General features: G+C 35.6%; 1 protein-coding gene across 4 annotated transcripts in view; it reads left to right on the top strand.

The window, feature by feature from the left end:
• The window catches only part of RTN4 (reticulon 4), a 73,827-nt gene that overhangs the window by 48,472 nt on the left and 12,262 nt on the right, over positions 1-13,093 (top strand). For all 4 annotated transcript variants that reach the window (XM_047852482.1, XM_047852483.1, XM_047852485.1 and 1 more), the window contains one exon: positions 9,522-9,729. In XM_047852482.1, coding sequence (XP_047708438.1) covers positions 9,522-9,729 — 208 coding nt within the window. The remainder of the gene's footprint in view (positions 1-9,521; positions 9,730-13,093) is intronic.

The following is a 13,093-nucleotide window of genomic DNA, read 5'->3' as shown; positions in this document are numbered from 1 at the left end:
TAAAAGGATATTTCATGAATATTTAATTTTTTTTTAATATTTTTATTTATTTTTGAGACAGCATGAGCAGGGGAGGGGCAGAGAGAGAGAGGGAGACACAGAATCCGAAGCAGCTCCAGGCTCTGAGCTGTCAGCATAGAGCCCGATACGGGGCTTGAACTCAGGACCATGAGATCATGAGACCTGAGCCAAAGTCGGACGCCCAACCAACTGAGCCACCCAGGCGCCCCTCATGAATATTTTATAAAAGAGTAAAGTTAAGGCTACAGTAGGTTACCTTGCATGATTAACATTTTATTTTGCAGTGTAGAAGGAGACCTCAGAATCCATGAAAGATTAAGTTTTTCTTACACAAGCCCTTTGTCTTAATTTTGGTATCTCAAGAATAAAGAGACCATTAAACTCTTTATTCATAAACAGAACTAATAAGTACAGAAGAACCCCAAATCAGCATTATAGTGAACTTAGAGTTCTTATTTAAAGATGTCCTTTATTTTAATTTGAAAATAGTATAGTCTTTAAATGTTTCTGTTCCTAAGAATAATCTGGCCTGTATTCAGACAATGCAGCAAATATTAATGAAGCAGGTAATGGGAATTTAAAGATGAGAGGTATTCATCAATCCTTCAGGGTCTAGTAAGAAGAGACAAGCCTGTAAAACAGTATTTGCTGTTTTATAAGTTACCAGACAGCAATGCTATTTGTTACTGAATAAGTATAGATATCTGAAAGTAGTTTAAATAAAACAAATGTGAAATCCAAAGCCCCCCCCCAAAAAAATTGAATAAGTTAATTTACGCCAGTTTGTTTTAAACTGGCATAAAGTATGCATTCATTCTAATCAATCAGCAATACCTATTGAAAGTTTAGTTGATTGAGGCTTTGTGCTGAGCTCTGGGGATATGGTAAATAAAGGCAACATGCTGTCTTGTGGGGTTTACAACCTAATAGAGAAACAGATGTTAAAACAAGAATTTTTTAAATTTACTTCTAAATTCTTTTAGGTATAAAATTCATTGATATTTAGTATATTCACAAAATTGTGTAATCATCATCATTATCTTCATTCCACGATATTTTTATCCATACCCCCCAGAACCCCATACCCATTAGAGTCACTCCCCCATCTACTTCTCCCAGCCCCTGACGACCACTACTTTCTGTCTCTATAGCATCACCTAGTCTATATTACATATAGACATTACATATAAAGAGAAACATATAATGTGTGACCTTTTGTGTTTGGCTTCTTTCACTTAGCATGATATTTTCAAGGTTCATCCATGTTGTAGCATATATCAGTGCTTCATTCCTTTTTATGGACCAGTAATACTCCATTGTATGGATCTACCGTATTTTGTTTATCCACTCATTAGTTTTTCAGCATTTGGGTTGTTTCCTCCTTTTTGGTTATGAATAATGCTACTATGAACATAAGTTCTTGTATGGACACATGTTTTCTAGTCTTCTGGGTGGAAATTTCTAGGAGTAGAATTGCTGGGTAGTATGGTAACTCTAACTTTTTGAGGAATTGCCAACCTTTTTCACAATGGCTGAATTTTACATTTCCATCAGCAATTTAAGAGGGTCCCAGCCTTTGGGACCTTCTTGTCAACACTTGTTACTGTCCATCTTTTTAATATTAGCCATCTTGGTGGGTCTGAAGTGGTATCTGATTATGGTTTTGGTTTACATTTCTCTAATAACGAATGATGTTGTTTTGTAATGAGCATATTCTCATTGCTTTATTGGCCATTTGTATACATTCTTTGGAGAAATGTCTATTCAAATCCTTTGCCCATTTTTAATTGCCTTATTTGTCTTTTATTGTTGTAAGAGTTTTTTATATACTATGAACACAAGCCCCTTATCAGATGTTCAGTTTGTGAATATTTTCTCCCATTCAGTGGGCCGTCTTCTTACTCTTTTGAAATAGTGGTTTTTTGGGGGTTTTTTTTGGCAGTTGGTTATCCAGTTGTCCCGGCACCATTTCTTGAAAAGTCTCCTCTCCACTGAATTGTCTTGATACCCTTGTCATTCAACTGACCATGAATACTAAGAGTTTATTTCTGGACTCTTAATTTTATTCTGTTGATTTGTCCTTCACCCTTGTGCCGCTACCACACTGACTTGATTACTTTAGCTTTGTAGGAAGTTTTGGAAAAAGGAAGTATGAGTTCTTCAACTTTGCGGTCCTTTTTCAAGATTGTTTTGGCGATTCTGGATACCTTGCATTTTTCCATACGATGTCTACCAATTTCTGCTAAAGGCATTTAGGGTGTTGATAGAGATTGCACTGTATGTAGTAGTTCAGTTTGAGGAGTATTACCATTTTAATAATCCTTCCAATCCATAAACATAGCATGTCTTTTCCATTTACTTAAATCTTTAATTTCTTTCAACAATATTTTGTAGTTTTAAGTTTCTAAGTCGTGGGTTTTTTTTTTTTCATTTTTCATTTTGTTCCTAAGTATTTTATTCTTTTTGATGTTAGTGTAAATGGAATTCTTTTTTTTTTTTTTAATGCTTATTTATTTTGAGAAAGAGGCAGGGGACAGAGAGGGAGAGAGGTAGAGAGTTAATAAAGTAGCCTCCGTGCTGTCAGCGCAGAACCTGACTCATGGCTCAGTCTCACAAACTGTGAGATCATGACCTCAGCCAAAATCAAGAGTCAGATGGTTAACTGACTGAGCCATCCAAGTGCCCCTGGAATTATTTTCTTAATTCTTTTTTAGGTTGTTCATTGCTTTTATAGACGTATGCTTGATTTTTTTGATACTAATCTTACATTTGGCAACCTTTCTGGACTTGTTTATTCTAGTAGCTGTTCTGTGGATTCCTTACGATTTTATGTATACAAGATCATGTTATCTGTATACATAAAAATAGAAAGTTTAATTTCTCCTGTTTAATTTCTCCTTTATAATCAGGATGTCTTTTATTTTTTTCTTGGGGGTGGGGGGCTGATTGCTCTACCTCATACCTCCAGGACAGTGTTGACTAATGGAAAGAATGAGTGTCTTTGTCTTGTTCCTGGTCTTAGGGGGAAAGCTTTCAGTCTTTCATTAGTAAGTATGATGTAAGTTGTAGGGTTTTTGTAGATATTCTTTATCAGCCTGAGGACGTTCCTTCGATTCCTAGTTTGTTGAGTGTTTTTATAATGAAAGGATGTTGGATTTTGTCAGATGCTTTTTCTTTGACTGTTGTGATGATCATGCAGTTTTTTAACCTTAATTCTATTTATTAATATGGTGTGTTAAAGTGCTTGGTTTCCATATGTTGAACCAGCTTTCCATTTCTGAGATAAATACCACTTGGCCATGGTGTATATAAAGCTTTTTATTTGTTGCTGGATCCAGTTTGCTGTATTTTGCTGAGGGTTATTGTGTCTGTATTCATAAGGGATATTGGTCTATAGTCTAAATGAATTAATGGATATAAGTCTTTTGATGAATATTAGACACAATAGCATTTGAATATATTTCTCAGAATTTTGTTAAAACTTTGTGACTACTCCCTTATAATTGAAAATAAACAATCCTGGATAAACTTAATCTTCCAAAGTTTCTTCATTAAAACCAATTTAAGGAAATCCAAGAGACTAGAAATACTGAAGAATGTCACTTAAGGTGGCAGCCCTGTTTGCTAATATTTTTATAATCTAATATTTTTTCATCCTTGCAATTTCATTAACAATCTTTAAAATTTCTTTACACAAAATTTATTTCTTTGCACAAAATTTATTTTGCCCAATGACTTTGGTAACAGTGTAGACTGCCTCTCAGCCCTTCCTAGTGTAGGTTATATTAATTTTTGTCTTCCGTGTGACTTTCAGTACCTAGTTGTCTTTGACTCTCTTGGCTCTTCTTCCCTTTTTTCCTCCTCAGTGCCTTGAGGGTCTGCAGCTCCACCACCACATCCCTAGGGCTTATTTCAACAAAGCTTTCAAAATATCTACTTTTGAGTATTCTTGTATAGCTATTTGCATATGTTCATGTAATATGTGGAGGCTTGCATGTGTGATTTTCAAAGCTCTTCCAGTTTTTGAAAAGACCTTATTTCTAGGAATCATGATACGCAGAAGGAAACTAATAGGTTAGGGCTTACTGTACCTTCATGCAGTTAAATTTATTTTAGGCTGTAATCACTGAATACTACTACACCTTATACATGACTATTTCAAGATGATGCACTTTGGGGGAAATTGACTTGGTTCAACCCAAAGCCCCATGTTAACAACTTAGCTGTATACTGCTAAAGTTTTAAGTATAATAGTAATTCATGTTTGCCATTGAAGGGAGACAATTTCAAATGGTATAGAAAGGAATAAAGCAGCAAGTCTAGACCCGGGGGTAAAAACTGTGTTTGCTAGATACCCATTCAGACTTCATGGTTACCTTAAGTTTTTAAAATTTTACTTGATGAATCTTTTTTAGCATTTTGTTTCTACTTATCAATATGGACATGTTTCTTTGGTGATATAGTTCTGCATCACTGTACTTAAGGACTACATAATGTTCTTTTGCATTGATGCATTTTCTAATTTTACTTAATTAGATTCACATGGCTTTTAAAAGCTGTTTTCCACAACTTGATTAATTATAGTTTTCTACTATGGGAAGGTACCTTCAGGTATGTTGGAATAGAGCTCTTTCCTCCCTTTTGGATTTAACTGTTGGTTAAGTATTCACATTAAAATTTTTGTCTCATTGATTAACAACATCTCTTGTTAGTCTTACCTTGACTTTCCTGGCCTTTGTTATTCATCTCACATGTGATTATTTGCCAACACTGCTTATTCATTATGTGTGCAAATGCATGACATTTTGAAGGACATTAATGTGCTGAACCCTCATTTTGGCATTATACGTGGGGCATATGAGTTTTATCAATATGAAGTTTGTGTTGAAATCAGTGTTCTTACCATTTACTAATTAAGTGATATCTGTCCAGTCATATATAAGAGCTTGGCTCTCACTTTCTTGTCTGAAAGCCTGCCTTTTAGGGTTTTAAGAATTGAAAGAGATAATGTTATATAGTCTATAGATAGTATTTAGCACAATGTAAGTGCCTGGTACATACTGACTCTGGAAATAAAGGGAGGTGTGGAGAATGTAGACCAGCAACTTGGAAGAGATTTCTGAAACATCTTTCAGTCTGTCAGCCTTAAAAGGTTTGTAGCTTTCCATTCTTTTTTTTTTTTCTTTTTCTTTTTTTAGCCTTTCTCATACTGTGACCTTAATGATACGGTTTATAATTGCTTGAAAAATTGTAGAAATATGAATTTATTGTTTTCCTAAAGTTTTAATGTTGTTTGACACTTACAAAAGCGAAATGTTTTTGTTAAGATTCATTTTAAAAGACTGGTATGAATAAACATTTAAGCCCCTCCTGAAAATCTAGATCTAAAAAACAAGATATTTTAAAATTTATATTTGGCACAGATAATACATGAATAAAATCTCATTAATTCAGACCCACTGATTGGGAATTTGAATTTGGGACTGATGTATATCTTTGTACTAACTGTGTATTAGTTTCTGAAGGGAAAAGAAAAATCTTTTATCTAATGCCCTGTTTACTAATGATAAAACTGAGCTCCAGAGAACTTGAAGTCTCATCCAAAGTTGTACGGTTGCAGAGCCAGTACTAGATTGTGGTTCTCTTGAATCCCAGCCACGGGCAGTTTCTTCCGCCATATCTATATAGAAATTATAGACCAATTAGAAATCATTCTTATCTAGTCATTGAAACTGTTCAGACAGTAACTCTTATATTAGGTAATTTGGTTAGTCATTGATATTGTACATCTCAAATCTGAAATCATTCCTTTTAATAAAATCAGGTCTTACTGAATAGTTTCTAATGATGGTAAGGAATAGTGAAGATATCTGCATTTATTTTAGCTTATCACCAATGGTGATTTTTTTGAAGGTTAATAAATGTTGGAGCACATTGAGAATCCTACATTTTTATAAAGCAGCATTTGTTCATCTAAAAATTTGAGTGCTTTAGTAAAAAAATAAAGTACTTTACTTGTTGATTCTTCTAGGATGCTTTTTATTTGTTCAGTAATAGTGACATCTTAGATAAGTTTGAAAATCCTTTTCCATGTGGGTTATAAAGTAACATGTTTATAACAGCAATACAATTCATTAACTTACAAGTTAACCATAAGGTTGAAATTTTCTTTTCTTTTTGTTCATATTTAACACCTGGATAAGATTGGTGATAGTGACTGTGATGGTGTTCATAATAATAACAGCAGATAACAGCCCTACATTTACTAAGAATTTATTATATGCTGTGCACTATATTATGTCCATTATATTTGTTATCTTATTAATGAAAAATTTTGTTAGTTCATTTTCTCACCTAATCCTCACAATATCTCAATAAGATCATTCCTATTTGTATATACATTCTATAGATGGAGAAACGAGGTACAGAGGGATTTTAGTGACTTGCCTGAGGTCATATAGCTAATGTACGGAGTGTAGGTGATAACAACACTAGAGTCTAATTGCTTGGCTTGGGGCACAGGGGAGCCTCACAGGAAAGAATTACATTACCAAGGGCAGTCTTATCATTTGCTTCCTCTACTCTTTCACTGTACCCTGTTTTAAAAAACTGCATTAATTATGAGAACCGTTCCTAGCAGAGACTTACAGTGAGGCCTGCATGTTTATATGTTCTATATCTCCCCATTCTTTAGGACCCAGCTCAGTTTCTTTTTCACAGTCTTTTAAAGTTTCCTCTAGTTTTTTTTTTTTTTTATTTTACTGATGAATTCTCATGGTGGTGCAATAGTTATTTTATTATTTTTGTCATTGTTTTATATGTCTGATCTTCCTAGAATTGTAGTGTTGTAGAGTTAGACAGGGCGTTAAAGAAAAGTCCACATCCCCATTTTTAGGTTTTTATTTCATTCTACTAGGTTGAATTTCTTGAACAGTATCAGCTCAATAAATGTTTGCTGAATGTCATAAAACTCCTAGCATCACTTGCTATCTCTTTATTCAGTATGATACTATTCATGACATCATTTTGATAGCATAGGAACACTGCTTCAAGTTCTGGTTATTTCTCAGTTGTGCTAATGTATTGGTACAATAGTAGAAACAAGTTGAATAGAACAAAACTGATGCAGATGTTTTAGGCAGGGTTGGAATGAACTTGAGATGGGGAAAATGAATAAATGAAATCAAAGTCTGGAAACAAAGCTGTAAATCATATATAGAATATTAAATTAATAGCATTTGAATCAAATCATGGTTAGGAGAGTAGAATAAATGCTTCCAAACCATAATGAATGTTGAGCTCCCACTGTGTGTCAGAGACTGTGATGGGCATTTAAAATCTGTTCATCAGTACTCATGGTATATATATACTAACAGGAATTCAGGGCTTCAAGATGGTCTTAACATTTTACATTTCACATTTCACATGCATAATTTTTCCCACAGAAGTACTGCTAACAGTAAAGGACAGTTACATACTTTAGAGAGCCTCAAGACCAAAGCAGCTCCTGGAAATGTGGTTTTTCTTTGTTACCTTCTTTACATTAAACATTAACAGATATTTAAGGGGCTCCTGGGAGGTTCAGTCAGTTAAGTGTCCAACTCTTGATTTCAGCTCAGGTTATGATCTCACAGTTTGTGAGTTTGAGCCCTGCCTAGGGCTCTATGCTGATAGCAGGGGGCCTGCCTGTGGTTCTCTCTCTGCCCCTCCCCTTAAATGAGTACACTTAAAAACTAACAACTAGGGGCGCCTGGGTGGCGCAGTCGGTTAAGCGTCCGACTTCAGCCAGGTCACGATCTCGCGGTCCGTGAGTTCGAGCCCCGCGTCGGGCTCTGGGCTGATGGCTCAGAGCCTGGAGCCTGTTTCCGATTCTGTGTCTCCCGCTCTCTCTGCCCCTCCCCCGTTCATGCTCTGTCTCTCTCTGTCCCAAAAATAAATAAACGTTGAAAAAAAAAAAAAATTAAAAAAAAAAAAAAAAAAAAACTAACAACTAACTAACTAACTAACTAATGGATATTTAATATTATACTCAAGAAGGGGCACCTGGGTGGCTCAGTCGGTTAAGCCTCCGACTTCGGCTCAGGTCATGATCTCACAGTCTGTGAGTTTGAGCTCCACGTTGGGCTCTGTGCTGGCAGCTCAGAGCCTGGAGCCTGCTTCAGATTCTATGTCTCCCTTTCTCTCTGCCCCTCCCCTATTCATGCTTTGCCTCTTTCTGTCTCTCAAAAATAAATGTTAAAAAATTAAAAAAAAATTCTACTCAAGAATATATCCATATTTATTTTACTGTAAGAATATCACCCCTCCCCCTGTTCACAATCCATAGACAAATTATGTTTTGCCTGTGAATTCAAGAGCTCTTGGGCACACTGTAGAATTCTCTGTGGGTTGTACATAACCTGACCTTAAGAACGTGGGCCTATGCTTATTTGATCCCCAGTGGCTCTCTGACCATAGGCCAAGAGCAAACTTGCTAAGTTTGGCTTTGTCTGACTCCTTACTATTAATAAACATTATATAACAGTGTAGCACATTTAGTTTTTCTCTTTTTCTTTACACCTAAATTTTTATGGCATTATATTTATCTACACTCATAGAGAAGTAGCTTTTCAGGTAATCCAAAAGCTGTTCCCCTTTGTCTTCAGTGTTTTATAGGAAATTTTTGCTTTAATGATAGCCAGGTTAGGTTACAATTTTGTTATGTTTCCCAAAGACAGATTTTTTTTAATGTTTATTTTTGAGAGAGAGAGAGAGAGAGAGAGAGAGAGACATAGAATGAGCAGGGGAGGGCCAGAGAGATAGAGGGAGACACAGAGAATCCCAAGTAGGCTCCCAAGTAGCTGTGCTGACACCTCAGAGCTGTGACATAGGGCTCGAACTCACAAACCACAGGAACATGACCTGAACTGAAGTCGGACACTTAACCAACGGAGCCACCCAGGTGCCCCTCAAAGAGAGATTTCTTAGAAGAAGAACTGTAGAACACCTATGCGTAGTTTTTCGTAGTTTTAATTTCTTAATATTTTTTGAGTTAGTGGTTTTTCTGCAGATAAATACATTTTTACATCACTGAAGTATCTATTATTTTAGTGAGTGTGTGTTAAGGTTTTTTTCAATTAGTTGTATTTATATCCTGCATTGAACAAAGTTTGAAAGCCTTCAAGATGGTTTTTAAGAACGCTTGTTTTGGATTAGAAGTCTGCTGTACTGGGCTTGAGAATGCAACAATCTTGTCTAGCCAGACTGATTTGGACACGAGGGAAATAGATTTGCATGAGAAAAATTGATGGTAAATAGAAATCGATGTAGGTATGATTCTAATTTACAACTTAGATGGGTTTAAAATGCAGCTTACAAAGTTCATTTTTCTTTAACAATTTAGGTTTTGATTGTACTTTAGAGACCTTTTTATTTTTATAGGTGGAGCAAATATAAGTGTGCCAAATCCAAATGGATAAAATAATGTTCTAATTTCAGATTTCTTCTTTTTTAATTTTTAGTTGTTGACCTCCTCTACTGGAGAGACATTAAGAAGACTGGAGTAGTGTTTGGTGCCAGCTTGTTCCTGCTGCTTTCATTGACAGTATTCAGCATTGTGAGTGTAACGGCCTACATTGTCTTGGCCCTGCTCTCTGTGACTATCAGCTTTAGGATATATAAGGGTGTGATCCAAGCTATCCAGAAATCAGATGAAGGCCACCCATTCAGGTGAGATGTCTGGAAAACAAGGCACACTTTGGCAACGCTGTAAACAGGATTAATTTTGAGACTTCATTCTATTTGTAGAATTACAGGCATGCATTTTTTACTGTTTAAAGATAATTGTAGATTTTTGCTCAAAACCTATTCCAAAAGCATCTGCTTTTGAGATTTTTGAGAATTAAAGGTCATTTCACGGGCTCATGATGGAGAAAACTGGGATTGTGTGTTACTTGCTTAACTCTGCTGTGTGTTAGTAATATATTCATTAGAACTAGGTATTGGTTCCCTAATTTTACTTTGGAAGCTATCTTTTTAACATGGTAAGGATTGATGAAAGTTATATTTTCTTTATTGCATACTTTTCATGTTGATATTAGAAATACCTTTCTTTCCAACAGTGTATGTTTTTATATAATGCTGTCTTACCATCCCTTCTCTATCTAGTTTCCTCTTCTTGTTCCCTAAGGCATACATTTGTATTACCCTTTGGTGAGCATCTGTATTAGCTTCTTGTCTGTAAACTATCATCTTTTGCCCTTATTTTTTACAAGTACACTCTAGCATCATATCTAACTGGTAATGGGACAAACCTCAGTTTGGGTCTTCTGCCCTCACTTCAGATTTACCATGTTTTTCCCTCACTTAAAAAAAAAATGAGATTAAATTCACATACTATACAGTGGTTTTTAGTATGTTCTCAGAATTGTACAACTAACACCATCCAATTCCAGATATTCTCATCACACCAAAAAGATATTTTGTACCCATTGGTAGTCACTTCCTACCCAGCTCCTGACAACCGCTAACTCCTTATGTCTTTAAATGAACCTTTTTTTCTCAGACTTGTCAATTTCTATCAGTACACCACTATTATCCTCATGTCAGGCTCCCAATTTTGATGTTATCTTTGTTAGCATCTCACATAAAGAAGATAACTATGTTGTGTTGTTTCCCCCCTGCTTCCTCAGTGTAGACCACAAGTCCATAAGCTGTAGCCAAATCCAGTCTGCTGCCTGCTTTTGTAAATAAAGTTTTATTAGAACATAGCCATATTCCATCACTTAGCTGTTTTCATCATGCTCTAATAGCAGGGTTAAATACTTGTGACAGAGACCATGTAGACTTCAAAGCCTGAAATATTTACAAAAAAGTTTGCCTACTCTGGCTGGACTTCACTTGTTACCAAATTGGGTTCTGGTTACTTTGGTTTACTTTGACTTTTATGGATGTTGTCAGATTAATTTTTCTCAAATACCACTTTTATTGTATTTTTAGGCATATGGCCTCCCTGTTCACTACAGGATGAAGTCCACATATCTTTATCTTCTCTCTCATGTGCCCTTTCTAGGGTTTTGTGCCCATTGATGCTGCCTTTTTAGCTTCTCAGATGACCCTATATATTACGTTTTTTTTATTTGGTTCTGTGTTTGATTTCAAGATGGAACTTTTTGAAGAAGGCTTCTCTAACACTAGGTCCAAATGATCTGAGGATTGATTTCCTATCTCACTAAATATGGCTTTGAAATGGTCTCTGATTGTTTTGTATATGGAATTTTTTTTTCTCAAATGGATCCTGAATATTTAAAAACTATTTGGTAAGGCAAGTATCTATGTGGGCATGAATGAGTATGTAACTACCTAGAATGTTATCTAGTTGGTATTAATATGTAAATGTAAACTGATTTTCACACTTTACAGAAGAGAGCTCCATCATTTTGCTTATTGTAAAGACTGGTTATTTGTTTCTCTCTAGCTCTCTTCGTATTAAGTAATGATGCTACATAAGTTTTAGGGAGAGACCAACATTGATGAATGGTTCTTATGTCCCTAGCCATTTATGTACAGACTGAATTTTCCCCAAAACTCAATGAGACCGATGGTATTATTCACTTCACAGAGAGGGAAACATACTTGAAGTTCAGTAACTTGAAATTGCAGCTTCAAAATAAATGGCAGAGCCATATCATGCCATAAATCATAGAGGAATATGGTTTTTAGTTAGTTATACTGAAATATATAAAAACATTATCAAGCCAAAACTTCTAAATTATCTACGATATAAATTTCAGACGTTGTTTGATTTTAAAGAAGACTTTTGGGGGAAAAACCTAGTGATTTCCTTCTTTATTTCCTTAGAAACACTTTATTTTTCATTCAGAAGCCTTTTTTATAGTCATTATAAATTCAGCCAACATGTCAGTTTAATCCTGTTGGACAGTTTTTCTAAGTCCTCCCAGTCACACTGCTAGCAGTGGCACCCTTCAATTTGTATTTGATACCTATGGTCACTGGACAAGATGCTGGCAGTGCTGGCGTGGGGTTATACTATCACGTCCGTGCCGGTTGAATGAATGTAAGTATCCACGGGACTTCATTGGTTGAATTGGACTTCATTGGCCACATGTGTGCCTGCCTGCCAGGCATCTTGTCTTCAGCAAGGATAAGAGCAGTGGTACAAAGCAACAGAATACCAACTTCAAGCTCTATCTGCTTCTGTTCTGTGTTTCTTAAAGCTATACAAATAAATTATTGCTGATTTAAGGGTAGATGTGAGTCTTTGATAATTTTTAACTTGATAATAACAATTTGATATTTGCTGGTTAATCAATAAAAGTTGGCTGAGTGCTATGCCATTGTAATAAAGATATATTCCTGGTTGTTAATAGTTTATACTTTAGTAGGGAAAATGTACAAGTATACACGTTTCCAGGGCTGGATATGGCCAATACTATAATACTGCTACAAAAGAAAGCTACAAAAGAGTGCATTAGAATTGCATAATAGTGTCTTAGAGAAGAAAGAGCCACAGAGGCTTCATGTATGGGTGAGATTTGAGACAGGCTAACTGACTAGATATGCTATTACTAGAGGTGAGAGGAGAGCAGTGTGGATTGGGAAAACGGTATGGTGAACAAAGGCAGTAAGATTAAAAAATGTTTGATGAATGGCTCATATTTGGCTGCATCATAGTGAGTAGTGAGAAATCAGGTTGGAAAGGCTGAGGAGAGCTCTGGTTGAAAATTTGGAACCATAGAATCACAAAACGTTGGAGCCTGAAGAGATTTAAGAAGGTCTGTTTCTTTAATTTTCAAGTGGGAATCATGACCCTGAGAAGTCAAATGACTTCACAAAGTTACCTTATCTAGATAGTAGCAAGTGTCCTAACTCCTACCTGAAGTCAATCTAAATAGCACTGTTTAGGATAGCTCAAATAAAACTGATCTGGCATTGGCTGAAGGAATGGATTAGGATGCAGACAGATTAGAGATTGGTTTGGAGACAGATAAGAATACCCCAGTTGTAAATAAATGAACCCTTGAACTAGAGTGCTAGCATCGTGAGTAAAAATGAAGGGACGTAGTTGGGACAT

This window comes from Prionailurus viverrinus, chromosome A3 (assembly GCF_022837055.1).
Source record: "Prionailurus viverrinus isolate Anna chromosome A3, UM_Priviv_1.0, whole genome shotgun sequence".
Lineage (NCBI taxonomy): Eukaryota > Metazoa > Chordata > Mammalia > Carnivora > Felidae > Prionailurus > Prionailurus viverrinus.
Note: the sequence above shows the minus strand (reverse complement) of the source record. Positions and strands in the feature narration are given on the sequence as shown.